The sequence below is a fragment of the Sminthopsis crassicaudata genome, chromosome 3 (genome assembly GCF_048593235.1).
Source record: "Sminthopsis crassicaudata isolate SCR6 chromosome 3, ASM4859323v1, whole genome shotgun sequence".
Taxonomy (NCBI): domain Eukaryota; kingdom Metazoa; phylum Chordata; class Mammalia; order Dasyuromorphia; family Dasyuridae; genus Sminthopsis; species Sminthopsis crassicaudata.
The window spans coordinates 647,580,073-647,601,199 of NC_133619.1; the positions used below are offsets into that span (position 1 = coordinate 647,580,073).

General features: G+C 41.2%; 1 protein-coding gene across 5 annotated transcripts; it reads left to right on the forward strand.

The window, feature by feature from the left end:
* The first annotated feature begins 3,200 nt into the window (after positions 1-3,200).
* Positions 3,201-21,127, forward strand: LOC141564574 (uncharacterized). 5 transcript variants are annotated; one of them, XM_074307203.1, is made up of 5 exons: positions 3,201-3,360; positions 3,908-3,976; positions 14,722-14,848; positions 17,510-17,567; positions 17,708-21,127. In XM_074307203.1, the coding sequence occupies exons 3-5, from the start codon at positions 14,825-14,827 to the stop codon at positions 19,699-19,701; spliced, it is 2,076 nt and encodes a 691-aa protein (XP_074163304.1). In that variant the 5' UTR covers positions 3,201-3,360; positions 3,908-3,976; positions 14,722-14,824; the 3' UTR covers positions 19,702-21,127. The 5 variants fall into 5 exon arrangements, with proteins under 5 accessions (XP_074163304.1, XP_074163302.1, XP_074163305.1 ...); XM_074307201.1 differs by lacking the exon at positions 17,510-17,567; XM_074307204.1 differs by lacking the exon at positions 3,908-3,976.

The following is a 21,127-nucleotide window of genomic DNA, read 5'->3' on the forward strand; positions in this document are numbered from 1 at the left end:
CTTTTAGGGTCCTTTGTTGGGGAAAGGGAGAGTTCTGAGAAGGCAGAGCTATAGGAGGAAGAGAAGCCATGGGAGAGACTAAGACGGGCCTGCAGCTCCCAACCTTTCAAGCTCCCCAGACTGGAATGCTCCCCAGAGAGGCTGGACTGACTTCTATGAGCAGAGCACAAAAACAGGGCTGAGGAATAGGTGGGCTGCCTTATGAAATGAGAGAGAAGAGTTGTGGCCCTGAACACCAGAGAGCCCAACAGGCCCTGGCTCCCAGAGGTTTCAAGAGCGCCCTCCAGAGAGTTAGGATGCCCTATGCCATGCAGTAGTCCTCAACCTTTTTAAATAGAGGGCCAGTTCCCTGTCCCTCAGACTGTTGGAGGGCTGGACTATAGTAAAAACAAAAACTCACACTCTGTCTCCACCCCTCAGCCCATTTGCCTGCAGGCCGCATAAACGTCCTCAGCAGACGGCTTCTGGCTTGAGAACCCCTGCGCCTTGTGGAGACCCAGTCAGCTTCACAACTAGGAAGCCCTGGTACAAGACCCACCACTCACATATTGCTTCTTGAGCACAACAAAGTCACAGTGTCTTAGTGCCCAAGGCAGATCTCCCAGACTCGGAGTGAAGCTCCAGTGAGGGTTCTTGAGTTTGGCAGTCTGGGGTTGGCCAAAAAAGAGTCGAATGGCAGTGCTCCCTCATGGGAATGGCTCAGCGCTACAAGGGTAATGGGGAAAACAGATCAGGTCCAACTGGCGGGTGGGATTCCTCTCAGGGAACTCAGGGTGCCAAGGCTGGAACTTTTGGAAAGGGAGGCTCTCCAGGAAGAGTGTGCTGTCCCTGCTCACCATTTGAAGGGCAGAGCTACCCCCAACCACAATCCTGAGGGCAGCTTGAGCAACCCTGCTGCACCAGGCTGCAGGATGGGACCCAACCCTGAAGGGTCCCCCTTCCCAAAGGGTCAAACAGACCCTTTGTCCCTCTATCTTAAAAAGTTAATTTTAATATCTTGATATTGATATCCCCTGCATTTCCCACCTTGCCACCCTAAGGAAACCATTCCTTATCATTTAGAATAAAATAAGAGGAAGAAAGTCAAACAAATTTCAAAGCACATTAGCAACTCCAATGTCTCAGATTATATGCAGTTTCCTACGCCTATGATATCCCCTCCCCTTTCCTGCACAGAAGTAGTCCTGAAGTGGTCAAGAAGTCAAAAATACCCAGACTCAAACCCATTCCATTCCAGTGGAATAGCTTTATTGTAATTCCACAAGGCAAAGTTCCCTAGCAGAATTCACCATTAACAAGGGGAAAGGGGAGATCTTTTATAGTAAAGGAATCAAAGCAAAGAATGTTAACTGTACTAGTGACTTGCCTCAGAAAGTCATACAAAGTAACCTGGGGGGCGGCATCTATTGCTTGGCCTCCTGGTTGAATAGAGCAACTGTGGGGTCAAGATGATCCTGCCAATGCCCTGCCTGGGCCCAGCTGGACACCGGGACACGCCCTCATGCCGGGGTCTTGTTCTCCCCATCAATCCTTCTGTTAGCTAGTCACAGTGCATTTATAAACCTGTGATAACCAGCCCCACTCACACAGTGGGATGATACGTTTGAAAATCACATACGTACATATACAGATATAGATATAATAGAAATCGTACAATGCAGATGTAGATAGACCATGTAGGATATATAATGTATATGGTAGATAGACTATTCATAGCAATTATTCTGATATTAAAGAGAACAGGCCAGGTAGACTTGAAGGGGATAGTGGCTGGAGGAAATCCAGACCCTCAGTTGGACTGCACTGAAAGAGATCAGGAATGAACAAAGTAACCTATCTGGCCAAAAATGATCTGCCACCTTAGTGTGAAAGGTCATGGTATAAAAAAAGGAGCTCTGGGAAGGAGATGGGATCTTAAGCCATCTGGAGACAGAGACAGTTACAGAGGAGAAAAGGCTCCGCTGGATTACCTAAAGTTAAAGGCTTCTGAAGCAGAAAGCATTGGGGACCAAGGGAAGAGGTCAGATGGGAGAGCGCTCTGTAGCCAAATCTCTCGGGGAAAAAGGGTGGAGTCCAAGATGTGGAGACCCCTGAGCTGCGTGTGTCTGTACATGTACACATAAATAGGTGCATGTGCACCCGCACAGGAGTACACACAGGTAGCCTGGCTCTTTTGGTTTTATTGGCATCCCCAACATTCCCTCTGTCTCCTACTCAGCTAAGCGGAAGCGAGAGGAAACCCCGCTCTGCCCCGGCACCGCTCCGGGGTGCCAGTCTATGCCCTAAGGCTGCCCTCCCCAGCCCTGGCACCTGCGGGCCCCTGTCCTCCGCTGTTCTTTGAAAGATAAAGTGAAAAGAAAAAAGCCAAAGAAGGTTCGCTAAGGATCTCGTGGCGGGGTTGGAGCTCCGTGCACCTCCTCTGGCCTCCGGCCGCCATCCAGGCTTCCTGCCGTCCCCTGCTCCAGGACCGGGACGCCCAGCTTCCTGCCCCTCTCCCCTCCCCATTAGCACGGGGTTGGGAGGGTGGAGAGGGAACAAGCGGGGTGCACTGCAGTTGCTGCATCAGGTAGCAGCCAAGCGCCCGCTCTCGGAGGGGGGCGTCAAGGCTCGGGTAAATGAGAAGGAGGCTCATAACCCGGGCAGGGGCGGGCGCCCTGGGCCCCGGGGGTCCCGACTTCCCGGCCGCAGCCGCCCCGGAGGATCCGGCTGGGTTCCTGCTGGGGGAGGGGGAGACAGAGGGAAAGCTCCTCGGTGAGGCCGGGGAGCCAAGGCTGCCGGGGCCGGAGAGCGAAGTTGGATGCGCGAGGCCGGGCTCCGGGGGCCCAGGGAGGCCTGAGGGGGCGGGGCCGCAGGAGGGGCATGTCCTTGGCAGGAAGAAGTGGAGTGAGGCGGGGGGAAGAAAGCCTGCTTCTGCTGGGGAGGGACCGAGGCCTAAAGCAGGGGGGAGAGTGGAGTAGGAGCACAGCCCTCAGAGAAGACGGCCAGGTGGGTGGGGCCCGGGTGGAATCGGAGCCTGGGGGTGGGGTCTGGAGGCCTGGGAGGAGGAGGGCGGAGAAGGGGCCAAAGCAATGACCAAGGCGTTCCATGTGACGGAGGCGGGGCTTGGGGAGGAAAGGTGGGCGGGGCCTGAGGGCCTGGTCCTGGGTGTGATTGGAGGAAAGGGGCCGTGCCGGGGGCCTCCGGGGTGGGCGGGTGGAGCTTCGGGGCCCTATCTTCGGGGCCACTAGGAGACCCCTGCTAGGGAGGGCTGGCGGAAAACAGGAACTGAAACAAGCACCGCGCCACCTTCTTCCCTTGCCAGTGAGTCTCTTTCTTCCCTTTTGAGCTGAGATTTCTGCTTCTCTGCCCCTACAGTCCCAGGTAGGTCTGGGCCAGGCCCCTCCCGGCCCCCGCATCCTCTCGGGCAGTGTCCCCCGGGGAAGAGCTCCCTCCCGGCCCGGCTCCGGAGCTGCTCCCTCCCGGCCCGGCTCCCGGGCTGCTCCCTCCTGCTCTTGTCACATCCCAAAGGTCCCGGGTGCTGTCCCCCACTTTACCAGTAAGTCGCAACTTCCGAATCTTCATTTTGCCCCCAAAACATGAGAAGGAAAGAGAGCTGTGGGTCCGGGAGAACTGAGGCCCTGCCTGGTCTCATCTCACCTGGGATCCGAGCTCCTTCTGCCTCCCGCTCTCTGGAGGAGGTCGGGCTAGAGCATGATGGCAAAGAGAAAGAATTGGGGGAGAGGAAAACCCTCTTCCTGCTCACACCCGGCTGCTTCCAGGCCTGACCCTCCCCGCCTCCTCCTGGGGAGCAGCCGCTCCCCACCGTCCCTCAGAGCTCTGTCCCTCAGTGTGGGCAGGTCCGCATCCTCCCCCCGCAGAGGAGCCTCAGGCCCCGTCCTCCCTGTCTGAGCTCCCTCTCCCTCCCCAGCTCCTCAAGCAGAGGACCAAGCCCGGAAGCAGAGCCATGGCCCCCGGCAGCCGGAGCCCCTCGTGCCAGGTGAGTGCGGTCCCTCCCCGGAGCTGAGCAGCATCAGTGCAGGGCGAGCCCAGGAAGTTTCCTTCTGTCAGAGGGAGGGGGTCCCTGGCAAGGGTGGCAGCAGGGCAGGAATCGTTCCCCAGGCACTGCCCATTTCCTGCCCCCTCAGGCCACACGGCTGCTCCTAGGACTCTTTTGAGTCCTTCTCCTTTGCCATTTCTTAGATCAAGTCAGTAAGCATTGAGAATGTGGCACCTCTGTGCCAAGCACTGTGCCAACCTACTGGGGATGCAAAGAAAAGTTGAAAATAAAGCAGTGCCTGCCCTCCATGACCTAACAGTCAATTAAAAAAAAAAAAAAACATCTCAAAACAAGGTCTCTATAGTGTGGATGGGAGGCACTTGTAGAGGGAGGCTCTACCAGTTTTGAGGACCAGCGAAAGCTTGTTTTAGAAAGTTTAGCTGAGATTCAAAGGAGGAAGGAGGACATTCCCAGGGTGAGAGAAGCCTCTGGATGCCAGCGTTACGGGAGGGAGGGTCTTGGTGGAGACTCAGCCACAGCCCAGTGACCCTGGCTCCAGGAGGAGGAGGGGAAGAAGAGGGGAGAAAATTGGCAGGGCTTTGGGGATTAGTTCGGTGGTGTCTGCCATGTACCAGTAGCCATGTAAATATGATCTCGTTTGCTCCTTCAGAGTCCTTGCTAGGAACAGCCAGAGACTAAAGTGTGCTTTACTTATCCATTCAGGAGGGTGACATTTTCCACGAGTGGCTGAGGGATATGCGTTATCTCATACTTCCACAGGTGACAGAGACCCACACTTTATCTCCTCTCCGAATCTTGAAGTCAGATTTAAGATTGTGTGAACCTTAATCTTGTCGGATTTGGTTCAAAGAGAGAATATCAGACATATTTAGTTTCATAGAGAAACTTTTTTAACCTAAAGGGAAGTAGGAAAGAAAAGGGGAAGGGGCTGTTTGAGGGAAGTGGTGGGCAGAAGTCCAGAAGTCTGGGTGAGATCTGGTTAGGACCAAAAGAAAGAAATTATTTGGAAAAGAAAAAAAGATGTGAACCTGTGGATTTAGAGTTAGAAAAGTCTGTTACAGAGGGTTTTAGCGTGGCTTCATACATCAGTCCAAGGAAAACTGTGGCAGGTTGATTAGTCCAGGAAGTTAATAAACATTTTCTAAGCCCTTTGTGCCTTTTTAGACTCAATAACAGGACAGGAAGTGATCCAGGAGTTTTTTTTTTGTTTTGTTTTGTTTTGTTTTGTTGGTTTTTTTTTTTCCAAATCTTGGTTTTTATTAAGATGGAAGCAAAAGTATTTCTTTTTTTTTTAATTTTATAATTATATTTTTTTTGACAGTACATATGCATGGGTAATTTTTTTTTTTTTTTTACATTATCCCTTGTATTCACTTTTCCAAATTTTCCCCTCCCTCCCTTTACTCCCTCCCCTAGCTAACAGGCAATCCTATACATTTTACATGTGTTACAGTATATCCTAGATACAATATATGTGTGTAAAATCCAATTTCTTATTGCACGTTAAGAATTGGATTCTGAAGGTATAAATAACCTGGGTAGAAAGACAGTTGTGCACACAGTTTACACTCAATTCCCAGTGTTCCTTCTCTGGGTGTAGCTGTTTCTGTCCATCATTGATCAACTGGAACTGAATTAGATCTTCTTTATGTTGAAGATATCCACTTCAATTAGAATATATCTTCATACAATATCGTTGTTGAAGTGTATAGTGATCAGGAGTTTTCTTAAAAGGATTGAGAGAAGGGAGATATAAAAGAGGACAAAGCACATTCATATAACAACAATCAGTGTAAAATCAAGTGGAGTCAATTATATCTTCTCAAAAATTAACATTTAAATGCTCCACTTGCCAGATGAAAGCCTTAGCGTTAAATGTTATGAGTTATGAATACAAATGATATGATTGTATTTCCCAAAGTTCAAAGAGGAAAGAAATTGGGAAGGTGAGAGAAAGAATTAAGATCTTTTGTTCCCCTGAAAAGGGGAAATCACAGGGACTAGTTAACATTATACTTAATAGGATGTGGGTGTCGTCTCCTCCAAGTCCTAGAGCTATGTCTACCTTAGGAAATGTGTAAGTAGGACAAAGGTTAAGGCTTGCATTAACTAAGCAAGCTTACTAGTTTATGAATATTATTTTCTCTGCCTTGGAAGAAGCTAAGGCTCATTTTAATGGACACGCAACACATGTGGTAGGAGAGGGTGATATATCAAGGATCAAATATGTAATGACCAGACCAGGAAGTTTTGCACTCTGTAGTACTTTGCTAATGGGGAAACAGAGCAGAGTTGTGGCAGCTAGAACAAAAATAAAAGGGTTGGATCTTACTTCTAAAAGTGTGCCTCTTCTATAGTCACCCACTTTGCCAGTTGCATAATTAAAGACTTTTAACTTCACCTCTTCCATGCCCAGTGGCTTGAAATTTCTCACAAGTGATGAACATAGACATATATATATTATATATATAAAGATATTTATAAAGATGGACAGAGAATAGTAGTGGGGGTAGAGAGGAAGATAAGGGTTCATCCAATTGGGTAGTCTCCTCAGTCAAAAGAGCATAAATTCGCACACCCTTTTGAATTCCAATAGGAGATATTGGGGCTCTCATAACCCCCACCGGGATCTGAGCCAACTTGGGCTGTCCCAGCCCCCATTCTAATGATCTTCTCAGGTTTCCCAACCCCCACCTAGCAAATTATAGCCCTCAATGAAACCCATTGAGGAACCAACTTAGGACTCCACCTATAGGCCCCTTTAGCTAAATCTCTCCTTATAAAAGAGCCAAGCTGGAGTCCTCTCTTTGCAGAGGGTCAAAACAGGCCAACTCTCAGCCTACTGGAACACTGGGTCTGGTGTCCTCTTCTCTTTACCTTTTACTAACTAAATTTAACCTTACTTCCAAACCCCATAATAAACCTCTTTTATCAATCTAGGTTTTCGGGTCTGCAAATTCCTTTACAGGGGACTTTGTGCTACCACTAGACCTCATTTAACTCTGTATCCTTGCACCAAATCCAAAGGGGTTGCAGGGAAGCTCTATTTGACTCCTTGTACCCCAAACCTACCACTAGACCTCAATTAACCCTAATTTCATTTAGTTACGCCATTCTAGATTTCATCAAGGTAACTATAAATTCTTTGTTTCTAGGAAGTTCTTTGGCCTTTTGCAGATAGGGCTGGGATAAGATCTTAAAAATCTTAATAGCCTTGAGTCATTGCCTAAAGAATATCAAGTCCTACAATAGTCTTATGATGTCTCAGAGAATCCAATGATTCCTGAGGGCTTTCAAGTCCTACAATGATCTTATCATGTCTCAGAGAATCCAATGATTCCTGAGGGTTTTCAAGTCCTATAACGGTCTTATCACACATCTCAGAGAATCCAATGATTTCTGAGGATTTTCAAGTCCAACAGTTTTTGATGTCCATGAGTCAAATGCCATAACTGCCAGGTTCTTTCAGTGATGGGCACAGTCAGCAACGGAACCACCCGATGTTTCTTGGGTCTTCTTCCTTTCAAGGGTCTGCTCCATCTCTCTCCGATGGACAAGGTGAATATGGCTCGTTGGCACCCATCTGATTCCTTCTCCATCTGTGGAGATGAAAGCAAACCCTTTCCCCCAAGCAATTAACCTATCTGGTCCCTTCTATTCCCCACTTTCTGGGTCTCTCCACTTCACCTGGCGATTATCTAAAGACAGTGGAGCTGCTAGCACTGGATACTGCCCTTCTGGTGGGTTATAAAACCTGTCTGCCGGAGCCAATGCATCTTTTGTCAAAAATTTAAAAATTAATGGTATAGGGAACTAAATTTAGAAGTTCTCTAGGGTTACCCGTGGCTCCTCCTTTCTTTTGTTTTTGGAGGAGTGTCTTAATATCTCTGTTTCTTCCCTCTACTATTGCCTGCCCTTGAGGATTAAAGGGTATGCCTGTGGTATGTAAAATCTTATACTGTGCACAAAAGTGTACAAAATGTTTAGATGTATATGCAAGTCCATTGTCTGTTTTTATTGCTTGTGGCACATCCATAATTGCAAATGCTTGTATAAGGAATTCAGTGACCACTCAGGCTGTCCCTTTTGCTGCTGGCATTGCAAATGTGAATCCTGAAAAGGTGTCTACCATGACATGGATAAAAGATAGATGACCAAAAGATTTATAATGGGTCACATCCATTTGCCAAATCCCTGGAGGGAGTGTAGGAGCATGGAAAGGAAGGCAATCTGTACAGGCTTTTACTATGCTTTAGCATCTTTTATTATTCCAAATTGTAAACGTAAAGCTCGGGCAGCCTGATGATATTTAGAATGAAGTTCTTGTGCTTCTTGAAATAAAGGAGTACTGGCCAACATGGTCAGAAGACTATCTGCCTTTGAATTACCATCAAAAATAGGACTTGGAAGTCCACTATGGGAGTGGATATGCAAGATATAAATCTTACCTGGGTGCTTTCTCACTCACTCTTGAAGTTCCTTAAAGAGGTGATATATATTGGAGGCTACAAATTTTATTTGGGCTGTGGCAATTCTTTGTACCACACCTGTAACGTGCTGTTGTCAACAGAAGTTGCCGATCGCTCTCTGGGAGGAGATCTGCTGTGTCAACTCAAATCTCTTGGACAGATTCTTCTTCCTGTAGAGAACCGTTGTCTCCAGACAGTTGCCGTTAACTCTTATCCAGAGAAGTGATTTCCCTTCCTGCAGAGAGTTGCTTCAAGTCTGGTCTAGAGCAGAGACTTCCTTTTTCCTCCAGAGCTGCCCTCTTTATCCTCCCAGAGAATGGGTGTGGGATAATGCAAGGGCTTCTAGGAAGAATTACTTCAACCAATGAACTTGCTCCTCCTAAGCATGCAAGCTCTTCCCCAGAAAAGGCCGGAACTAGAGAATTGTCAAGTACCGACTTAGCACTTAGTAAGAACCTAATATCTCATTATCTCACTAGCACTTAGTAAGAACCTAACACACACCTACTGAATAGGCCGAATCAGATATTATATTTATGTCTCCCGGATAATAAGCAAGAGCTAGAATGATTGAATACAATTCATTCTGCTGAGTGGACTGAAAAGGAGTTCTGATCACTCTCTTTATAGTTAAGTCACAAGAATATAAAGCGCAAATATTATGCTTGGATGCATCTGTAAAGATAGTTGGTCCTTTAAGAGGAACTTTAGAAACCTTTTCTTCAAGAATCCATCGCAAATTATGTAACAGTCTGGTTATCTTTAAAGCAGACCTGGGTGTAAAATTTGGAGCCACGGCCAATAAAATTTGCCACTCTGGGACGGTTTCACAGCACACATTAACTTGTACATTAGTATAAAAGATGTATATCTTATCAGATTTTATCCCAGATAATTTTGCTGCTCGTTTAATGACCTTTAATAAAATTCTAGCCACAAGCACTGGGTAAGGAATAAGGCTTTGTTTTGGTTGTGCTGGGAGGTTCACCCACTCTATCACACTGTCTCCTTGATGAAGGACTGCTGTGGGTGCCTCTTGTGTAGCAAAAACTGATATTTCCAAGGGTTTTTGAGTGACTGTTTCAACCACATTGGTTATAGCCAGTTCAACTTGTCTCAAAGCCTCTTGAGCTTCTTTTGTAAGCTGGCGTGGTGAATTTAAAGCACTGTCTCCCCTTAAAATGTCATATAATGGTTGCAATTGACAGGTAGTCAAGCCTAGCACGGGACGCATCCATTGGATATCTCCTATCAATTTCTGGAAGTCATTTAAGGTGTTTAGCTTCTCTGTTCTTAAGGAGAGTTTTTGTACTTTAAGCACCTTAGGATATACTTCATATCCTAAATATTGAAAAGGAGCATATCTTTGAATCTTTTCTGAAGCTATGTGCAATTTATAATTCCTTGGTGTTTCTATGGTTTTTTGTAGACATGCTTCTAACATTTGTTCCTCAGGTGCACATCCCAATATATCATCCATGTAATGTAATAACATTACTTTTGGAAATGCTTTTCTTACTGGACTAAGAGCAGCAACAACATACATTTGACGCATAGTAGGGCTGTTTTTCATTCCCTGTGGCAAAACTGTCCATTCATATCTTTTATAAGGCTCAGCTAAGTTAATGTTGGGCACTGAAAAGGCAAAACTTTTCATATCCTCCTTATCTAGAGGGATAGAATAGAAACAATCCTTAATGTCTATAACCCACAGAGGCCATTCTCTAGGCAACTGAGTAGGAGATGGAAGTCCAGGTTGAAGAGTTCCCATAGTTTCCATCTGTTCATTTACCTTTCTTAATAAATCAGTCAACATCTTCCATTTTCCAGATTTCTTTTTTATAACAAATACTGGGGAATTCCAAGGACTTAGAGAAGGTTGTAAGTGTCCTTGGTCAAGTTGTTCCTGTACTATGTTTAGTAAGGCCTGAATTTTATCGCTACCTAAGGGCCACTGTTCTATCCACACTGGTGTTCAGTTTTCCATTGCATAGGAACAGGTTAAAGTGGTGGCAGGCCTTCACCAGCAGCCCTGCCTAAAAAACTGAAGTACTCATTTTTAACCCTAATTGTTGTAAAATGTCTCTTCCCCACAGATTGATGGGGATTTTTTCAACTATAAAAGGAGTAAAAACTCCTGTTTCACCTTCAAATATCCATCTTAAAGGGGTAGCACTAGCTTCAGCTGCTATTGATCTTCCTACCCCAGACATGTAGGTGTCTGCCTTAGTCTTTGGCCAGTGACTGGGCCAGTTGGCACCCCTAATGACTGTTCGATCTGCACCTGTGTCCACCAGCCCTTCTAATGTTATGCTATTTATATAGATGGTGAGCATAGGTTGATCAGCTGTTACAGCTGCAGTCCAGTATATTCCTGGGTTTTGCTGCTTGGAGTCAGAACATGGGTGACTGTCATCAGATTGCTTATTAGGGGTCTGTATCAATAAATTCAGTGCTACTACTTTCCCTGGTTGATAAGTCACACATTGTCTCCCTGTGTTAGTGACTGGGATATTATCTACACATTCCCCAGTTTCCCACATCAGTGTATGAATAAACACTGTCTTGTAAGTACTCTCAGGAGGTGAAATGGTCAAGCCTACTGTCCCTGGAGGCAAAGGATCCATAGGTTGGAGAGGAACAGATTTCACCTCTCCAGGTCCATACAACTCTATCCTCCCTAATTGTAGTCCCTTTCTCCCATCATGTTGCTTCCTGGCTGACTGATTGTGTAATCCCTTTCTCCTCTCAGATGGCTTCCTGGCTTATTGGTCATGTCTGGGTATTAGACTTGGAGGCACTCTCTGGGTGTGGCATTGGCTGCCATCATGCCCCAAGTGTTTTTTGCCTGGGGTCCTGGAGCTGGGCCCCTCATCCCGTTTCCCTGAATCAGTCTACACTCTGATGTCCAATGGAGTCCTCTGTTGCATTTTGGACATGGGGTTTGGGGTCTTGTTCTCCCAGCCTATTTTCTCACTCTGTTTCTATGCCAACATTGAGCTTTCAGATGTCCTACTTTACCGCATTGAAAGCATTGACAAGTCTCTCTGGAAGTCCCTTGCCAAAAGGGACCCTGTCTTCCTATGTTGGGATCTTGGGAAATCTGCACCATAGCCTGGCTACAAAAGGTATTTGTGCCCATTGTGGCACAGTGTCTTATGATCTCCTCTAAAGGAGCATCCCTATGTAGTCCTAGTATAATCCTTCTACAAACCTCATTGGCATTGTCTCTAGCAAGTTGCCTCACCAAAGTGTCTGTTACTTAATTTTTACCATTAGTCCGTGTGACAGCTGTCTGCAAACGTGCCACAAAATCAGCAAAGGGTTCATTTGGTCCTTGTACAATTTTTGTGTAGGTCTCACACTTGTAGTTTTTACTGGGAGAGAAACCCATGCTTTAATAGCAGCAGCAGCAGCAATTTGCTCAAATGCTGTTATGGAGTAATTAATCTGTACCGAAGCATCTGCATAGGAACCTACACTTGTTAGTAGGTCACAGGTGATTGAAGTATTAACTCCACTTTGACTATTTTGTTGGGCTTGAATGCCTCAGAGCTCACTATATTCAGAAAACCACAACAAGTTTTGTCTAGGTTCTAAGCACAACTTTGCAATGATTTTCCAGTAACTAGGGGTTAAAGTTTCATAAGCCAAATTGTGTATTAACATCTTAACATAATTTGATGTAGCCCCAAAGAGAGTGCAAGCTTTTTTCAGGTCTTTAAGGACATCCATATTAAAAGGAGTATATGTTCTACTTTCTTGACCTGCAGAATTATGCTGTTGAATCACGGGAAAATTTTGAAGTTTGAAATCATTATCTATTTCTTTTCCATTTTGAATGGCTTCAATAAGCTCTTTCTGTAATCTAGTTATGGGGGTTGGTGATTGCTGGGGGGGAGGTGCCGATGATATCACCACCCCTCCCACTACTCCTCCCTCCATCCCTGAAGGTGAAGTTGATGTGGGCTGATCAATAATCTGCTCTGTAGAAAGGGTTGAAATTTCTTCCGGATAATCAGAGTCAACAAACCCTAATTCCTCATTCAAATCCCCTTGCCCTCTGGCAAGGCCTTGAGTTTGCTTATTTTCTATCTTTTGTTCCTCACACTTCCTCCTCTGTTCACTTTTCCTTCTCCTATAACTTGCTCTATAGCTTAAGTCTAATTGAATCACATTGTATATATAAAATACCTCTGCAGAAATTGAACAAGGCCCATTTTTTGCATAAAATTCTTTCATTTCAAGTCCCACTAGCTTCCAGTTATCTATGCTTAGTTTTTCTTCCTTTAAGAACCAAGGGGACGTGTGATTCAATGACTCTAAGAGACTATCCATTTGTGGGCTGGTTACAAGTAAACTCTTCTCGTCAATTATCTTAATTATATCCTCTATAGGATTATATTATAATAATTTCCCTTAGAATACTCACCTAATCTCCTGGTCACCTGAGGACTTCAGTGGAAGGAGGATGCCAGCCCCACATTGGGCGCCAAAATGCTGGAACTCTGTCTTCCCAGAAATCAGCCACAGTCAGGATCACTAAACTCTTTATTCTTGATCTTTTATGGTCAAGGTCAGGGGGTTAGGCCTAGCAACCTCTCATATACACCTTCCTCCCTCAAACGCTAGGAGAGACTGAGTCAGCTTCTGCGTCTCAATTCCTCTTCCTACTCCTCCCACACAGGTCACTTCCCCCTCTTTGTCCCACCAATCAAGTCAGCACAGAACAGCTGGGGAGGGTCAACCTTCAAACAAGTTAATAGGGAACTGTCCAATTGGCAATTAGTCTCACCTGCTTCATTATCCAAGTGCATTGCTCAGTTCTAGCCCTTTACAGAATATAATGATCAGGAAAATTCTCAAATTCCACTTGGTAGCTCATTTGTACTAGTTACACATTTGAGTTCATGTACTCTCAATCAGCTCAGGCTTTATTTAAAATGGAAATCTTTCCCTGAAAACAGTTGATATTAGATTTTGGAATGCAGAAAATAAGAGAATGCCTCTTTGATTACTCAGAAATTCAATATAGAATGGAAGGTAAAAATGAAATATATATTGGAAATAGAAGACAAGTCAGATATTTCAAAGAAAATCAAAATGACAAAAAAGGAAGAGATTTTTATCTTCAAGAAAGAGAATTACTTCCCCCCTCACCCCAAAAAAGAGCTTTTGAATAAGGGAATCCTATCATTCTGCTGGAAATTGGAAGAAAATTAAATGGAAGAGCATCAACTGCCAAGTATATTTGTCAAACCAGGATTCTACATGTCACAAGCTGGAAAATAATGATATCTTCCTGTTTATCAAAGAAAGGATTTGCAGATATGGACACTCTCTTATATTAGAGCCAGAAGTTGGTCTCTTGACTCATTCATTTTATCCCTCATCCCCAATCTTCTAGAGTTCTTACATGATTGTTGAAGCAATTTCTTTTTCAGAAATAAATTGATCGATGTTTTTTCTTATGCATTAGCACAAGCTCCACCCCAGCTGGTCGAATATCACTTTTTTAATTAAGCGAAGGAAACCCTCCTTTCTCCACAGAGAATTTTTCAATAATTCAGTATTAAAATGAATGGATACATTCCATGAACAAGTGAAAGCAATTATTAAGCAAGGACAGTAAATGACTTTGACCATGACCCATCAAACCTAGCGTCATCTCAGCCCTTCAGTATAAGAATAGAGAATGCTGCTTCACTTAGCTGAAAGGAGTCCCATACCACTCAGTTGTGGCCATATTGGGAATAATTTCTCTAGGATTATTGTCTTAGTTTCACCTAGTTAAGATTATTTCAGATTTTAAGGAAATTTGCCAAATCATTCCTTTTTCTTTGTTCTTTCCTCAGTGTTCAATTTTCAGTCTTCCCTCCCACCCCTGGATACAAAGTACTTGCCAACTTCTCCCAAACACTTCACAGAATTTTTTTAATATGTCACTCATGACACTTCTGATGGAGCAAAGATCTTTTCTCTAATTTCATTGGGAGAAGCATTATATAGTAAAATATTTTTACAAACTTAGTATTCCAATGTGATTGTCACTTCAAATAGAAAAGGCTTTTCTCAATATTCCATTGAGTTCCTAATGACTCGTTTCAAGTGTTGATTCTGTCATTCATAAAAGTTATATGATTTTAAGACAAATCCCACCTCTGCTTTAGTTTCCTTTTTTGTGTTCATGAGGGTTGTACTAGATGAATCCAGAATCTCTTTCAGCTTTAACTCATATGACATTTAATGACTTAGGTGTTGGTGACATTCAAGGATATAGTGGTAGACTTCACTGAAGAGGAGTGGGGGCTCTTGGACCATTTTCAGAAGGAGCTCTACAAGGAGGTTATGTTGGAGAATGTCCAGAATTTGCTGTCTCTGGGTAAGGACCATTTCCTGTCTTTTCTTGGTATTAATTGTCAGGACAAGATTAGCATGTCACAAAGAATGGATCCATTCTCTGGTGGATCTCAAACTTAGGAGCTGTGTGGAGTGCACAGTCAATTGTGTGTACCAATTTTCTCTCTACTTTGGTCTTAGCTTGTAGCCTTGTCAAGTTGAATAATTTATCATCAACCAGATAACTGGAAACTGATGGTCTGGGTTCATTGTCAGAGGAAAAACATAAAGTTTAAAAAGCCAAACCCAGTTCTAAGAAAAATTTCAAATGGCCTCAAGCCCAAAAAGAATTCTTGGAAAAATTTACAAAGCCTTTGAAGAAACCAAAGGAGAAACTGAGGAAAAATTAGGGGAAATAAAGAAAAGCATACCAAAAATTCAAGAAAATTTGAAAAGAAACTCAATAAATCAGAAAAAAAGAAATCCACAAACTTAAGGAAGAAAATATCTTAAAAAAAAAAAAATATATATATATATATAATAGGGCAAGAGGAAGTTAAGACACCCAGAAATACTTAAAGCCAAAAGATTAAAAAAGCAGAAGAGATCTGAAACATTTCATTAGAAAAACAAATAGTATGGAGAGTAGAATAAGGAGAGAGAATATAAAATTGTTGGATTACCTGAGAGTTGTAAGGGACTCATTAAGGTTAAACTGTTTATTCTTAAAATATGAAAATGTTATGAATATTTTTTAAAATGTCCTCTTGGGTAGTTTGAAAGTAAAGCTTGGATTGAATTGAGGATGGTGGATTGATTCTAAAAAAATAAAATTGGGTTGGGAGAGATAAGGAGCAGTTTTCATATACAAATAAGTCCTGAAAGCTAGACCTGACACAGAAGAAGCAGGTGGGATTGGAGGTCTAGTAGTGTTAGAACCTTATTCTCAGGGGATTAACAGAAAAGAAAATAGAATATCTACATAATCATATTTTACGAAATAAATTAAACAATTCATAAATGAGCTTTCTAAAAATAAAGCATCAGAACAAGACAGATTGGTAAGGGGATACTATCGAACTTTTAAAGGTCAACTGACTCAAATATTACATGACTTAATTTTGAAGAATAGGAAAAGAAGGGGTACCTACCACCAAGCACCTTTCTGAAACAAATATAGTATGTATATTCAAACCAGAAAAAAAAGAAAGAAAATTATAACCCAGTTTCATTAATATATACAGACGCAAAAATTCTAAATAAAATACTACCTAGGAGAATACAACAATACCTTATATTATATATAGTGATAAGTTAGGATTTATACCAGGAATGCAGAAATGTGTTACTTAAAAGAAATGATTCACATAATTGATTATATCAATTAGAAAAGAAACAAAAAACATATGATTACATCATAGCTGAAGAAAAATCTTTTGATAAAACACAACTCATTTCTATTAATAAACCTTCAAAGATATTTTAAAGGATTTTTTCTTAAGTTAATAAAAAGCATTTATGTAAAGCCATCAACAAGTATTATTTGTAATAACAATTAGCTAGAAGCCTTTTCACTAAGGTCCAGTATGAAAAAGGATTCCCTCTCTTATCAATATTATTCAATATTGTATTCTGTAATAAAGCAATTAGGTGGCAGAGTGGATAGAACACCAGGTCTGAAATTAGGAAGACTTCTCCTAGAGTACAAATCTGATTTGAGACTTTTACTCCTGGAAGTAGCAAACCACTCCAGTAGCAATAAGAAAAAAAGAAATAGAATGAGAGTAGGAAATGAGATAAAAAATATCTCTTTTAGTTGGTGCTATGAAGATATATATGAGAAATCACAAGACTCAACTAAAAGTTAGATAAAACAACAATTTTAGTAAAGTAACCAGATATAAATAAATCCACATAAATTAGCTGCATCCCTGTTTATCAAGAACAAAAGCCTCTGAGAGAGTAAGAAATACTCCATTTAAAATAACTTTAGGCAGTATAAAATATCTGTAATTATACCTGCCCTAACAAGCCCAGGTATTACATGAACATAAATAAATAAAAAAGGCTTTTTTTTTTTTTTTTTTTTTTTTTTTTTTTTTGCAAATAAAATCAGGTTTAAGTAACTGGAGAAATAATAAGTGTTCATGCATAAGCAGGACCAATATAATAAGAATGACAATTTTATTTTCCCAATTTGATTATCCCAATCCAGTTACCAAAAACTCATTTTGCTGAATTAGAAAAATAATAGCATTTATTTGGAAGAGCAAAAGATGAAGGATATGAAAGGAACTAATATGAAGGAAAGAGGTTTAGCAAAATCACTTCTTAAATTGTATTATAAAGCAGTCATTATCAAAACATATCTGATACTAAGAAATAAAAAGATAGATCATTGGAAGAGAGTAAGCACACAATTTACAGCAGCAAATAAACAGAGTAATATTTTATTTGACAAATATAAAGACAAGATTTTAGGATAAGAATTTATTATTTGGTAAAAATTGTTGGGAAAACTTGAAGCAATATTGCAGAAATTGTTGACATCACATCTGGTAGTTTTCTGCCTTTTGACTGTTTTTGTTTAATGTAAATATTTAGCTTGGAATGAATAAGTGTGTGATGACATCAACACTTTGTAGTGTACATCTCATTAGTCACTTTCATATCCTGTCTGTCTCTTCTCTTTACAATGACATAGATGATTAAAGGTCAATTTTTGCTGCAACAATACATCCATGAAGTTTTATTGCATTTAGGTGAGTGGTGAGATTTTATTGAATTAGGTGAGTAATGAGAAGGTCATGAGCCTCATAAGTCTTAAATAACCACTGATGTTCTTTTTATTTAAGTGTGTATATCTTTTAGTATATTTATGTTAATTATTTATTTTCTTCAGTTGTAGAGACCAGGATTGAAGTAAACGAGATGAGTAGAAAGCTGAGGATTTTGATGGAAGAAAGTAACCTACAGAGATTCTTGAGTAATCCTTCCTGTAACTTCACTTTGAGTGAAACCCATGAATCTAATATCAAAGTTAATCAAAGTTTAATCGAAGTTAAAAATCCAAAGAGTGACTTTGAATTTAATGAAACTGGAAAGAGATTCAGACAATCTTTATTCCTAAATCACTGTCTTCTGGATTGTGACTATAGGAAATATTTTACTGAACTGATAAAGGATTTTCAGTCTCTGGAGAAGCCTCCTGAAATGCAAATATATCCAGATAATCAATCAGAAATGGCCTTCAGCAAGAGTTCAGACCTCATTAGACATCAGAAAAGTGATACTAGAGAAATATTTTGTGTTGGTAAGGAAGCTGGGAAGGCCTTGAATAAGAACTCTAAGCTCATTACTAATCAGCAAATTCACACTAGAAAGCAACCTGATAAATACAATGAATCTGACACAATCTCATCTCATTATTCATCTGTGGTTTACCCTCCTAAATTTGATCCTGGAATGAAAAAATATGAATTTGGTGAGTGTGAGAAAGCCTTTGGTTGCAACTCAGATGTTGATAGACCTCAGAAGATCCATATTGGGGAGTTTTATAAATGTAATGAATGTGGGAAGAGTTTCTGTTACAAATCACTCCTTTTTTGCCATCAGAGAATCCACACCGAACAGAAACCATTTGAATATAATCAATGTGGAAATACTTACACAAAGAGGTCTACTCTTGCTGAACATCAGAGAAACCACACTGGAGAGAAAACTTTAGATTGTAATCAACCTGGAAAGGCTGCGACCAAGAGCTCCAATCCTGCTCAGCATCAGAGAATCTATAATGGAGATAAACCTTTTGATTGTAAAGAATGTGGAAAGGCTTTCACCAAGAGGTCTCTTCTAGCTACACATCAGAGAATCCACACTGGAGAGAAACCTTTTGTTTGTAATCAGTGTGGAAAAGCTTTCACACAGAGGGGCAGTCTTACTGAACATCAGAGAATCCACACTGGAGAGAAACCTTTTAAATGTAATCAATGTGGAAAGGCTTTCAGATATAGCTCCCATCTTGCTGAACATCAGAGAATGCACACAGGAGAGAAACCTTTTGATTGTAATCAGTGTGGAAAAGCCTTTACAACGAGATCCTGTCTTGTTAAACATCAGCGTATCCACACTGGAGAGAAACCTTTTGATTGTAATCAGTGTGGAAAAGCTTTCACACAGAAAGACAGTCTTGCTGAACATCAAAGAATCCACACTGGAGAGAAACCTTTTGATTGTAATCAGTGTGGAAAGACTTTCACCAAGAGGTGCCGTCTTGCTGAACATCTGAGAATCCATACTGGTGAAAAACCTTTTGATTGCAATCACTGTGGAAAAGCTTTCACAATGAGGTCAAGTCTTGCTACCCATCAGAGAATCCATACTGGAGAGAAGCCTTTTGATTGTAAATATTGTGGAAAGGTTTTCACAAAGAGCTCCTATCTTGCTCAGCATCAGAGAATTCACACTGGAGAAAAACCTTATGAATGTAATCAGTGTGGAAAGGCTTTCACGCAAAGATCTAGTCTTGCTAAACATCAGAGAATTCACTCTGGAGAGAAACCTTATAAATGTAATCAATGTGGAAAGACGTACACAAAGAGCTGTAGTCTAGTTGTACACCAGAAAATCCACACTGGAGAGCAACATTTTGATTGCAATCAATGTGGAAAGACTTTCACAAGGAGGTGCCATCTTGCTAGACATCAGATAATCCACATGGGAGAGAAACATTTTGATTGTAATCAGTGTGGAAAGACTTTCACAAAAAAGTGCCATCTTGCTAAACATCAAAGATTGCATAGTAGGGCTAATATTACAAAAATGACAATTTTGCCTAAACTAATTTCTATATTTAATGTCTTTTCTAATGACCAAAAGTTTATTTTAATGAATTAGGGAAAAAACAATAACTATTCATTTGGATGTTCAAAAAGCCAAGAATAACATTTTAAAAACCCACTAAGGGGGTTTGGCAGTATCAGACCTTAAATTCTTTTATAAAGCAGTCATTGTTAAAATTGTGTGGTACTAGATAAGAAATGGAAAGGTAAATCATTGGAACAGGAGAGAAACAATTTGTAGCAGCAAATTATTATAGTAATCTGATATTTTATAAGTGTAAAGATCAGAGTTTGGGGAATAAGAAATAGTTATTGATAAATATCGTTGGGAAAGCTAGAAAACAGTCTGGCAGAATTGGGCAAAGGCCAATATCTTAGACCATTCACCAAGATAAGATCAAAACAAATACATCATCTAGATCTAAAGAGAGACATTATAGAAAAATAATTTATTAATATGGAAAATTCTCAGGTTTGTGGATAGGAAGAATTTATGAATAAACAAGAGTGTGAGATATAAAATGGACAATATCACATTAAATTAAAAATCACATTATTTGTACAAATAAAGAAATTTAGCCAAAATCAGAAGGATATAAGAAAACAGGAGGAAAAAAATATATAGGGAGTTTCTTCCAATACAGGTTTCATATCTTAAATATATTAAAAACCCTTGTAAAATCTGTGAGAATACTAGTCATTTCTCAATTGATGAATGGTTAAAGGATATCCATGGATAGCTTTCCAACGAAAAGAATCCAAATAATAGTCATCTGAAGAAATGCTCTAAATCAGGGGTGGGGAACTTTTTTTTTTTTTTTTTTTGCCATGAGCCATTTAGATATTCATAATAAAACTAGTGAGCTATACAAAGTTAGATAGAACTCACACAGTGGGAACACCAACCCTAAAGTCAGGAAGATGTGAGTTCAAATCTGATCTCAGACACTTAACACTTCCTGGCTGTGTGACCCTGGGCAAGTCACTTAATCCCAAATACCTTAGCAAAAAAAAAATTATATTTTATGACCAAAAAATCCATATATTTAAAGCTATGGTTTTTCAAGAAGCAATGGAAGTCTGTGAGTCTTGGACTCTGAGAAAAGGTGAGTGCTGCAGAATTGATGCTTTTGAATTATGGTCCTGGAGAAGAATTTTGAAAGTCTTTTGAATAGCAAAGAGATCAAATTAAGCAATATTTAAAGAAATTAATACTGGAAATCAAATGCTGAAGCTGAAGTCTAAATACTTTGGCCATATAATGAAGAGACAGGACTTATTGGAAAAGACCCTGATTTTGGGAAAGAGTAAAGCAAAAAGAAATGGGGATGAGATGGACAGAGTGTGTCATGCAAACAATGAACATGAACCTGGATAGACTTTTGAGAGATAGTGAAGGATAAAAGGGCCTGGAATGCTGTGGTCCATGGGATCAAGAAGAGATGGACAAGCTGAATGACTAAATAAAAACAATAAAACAA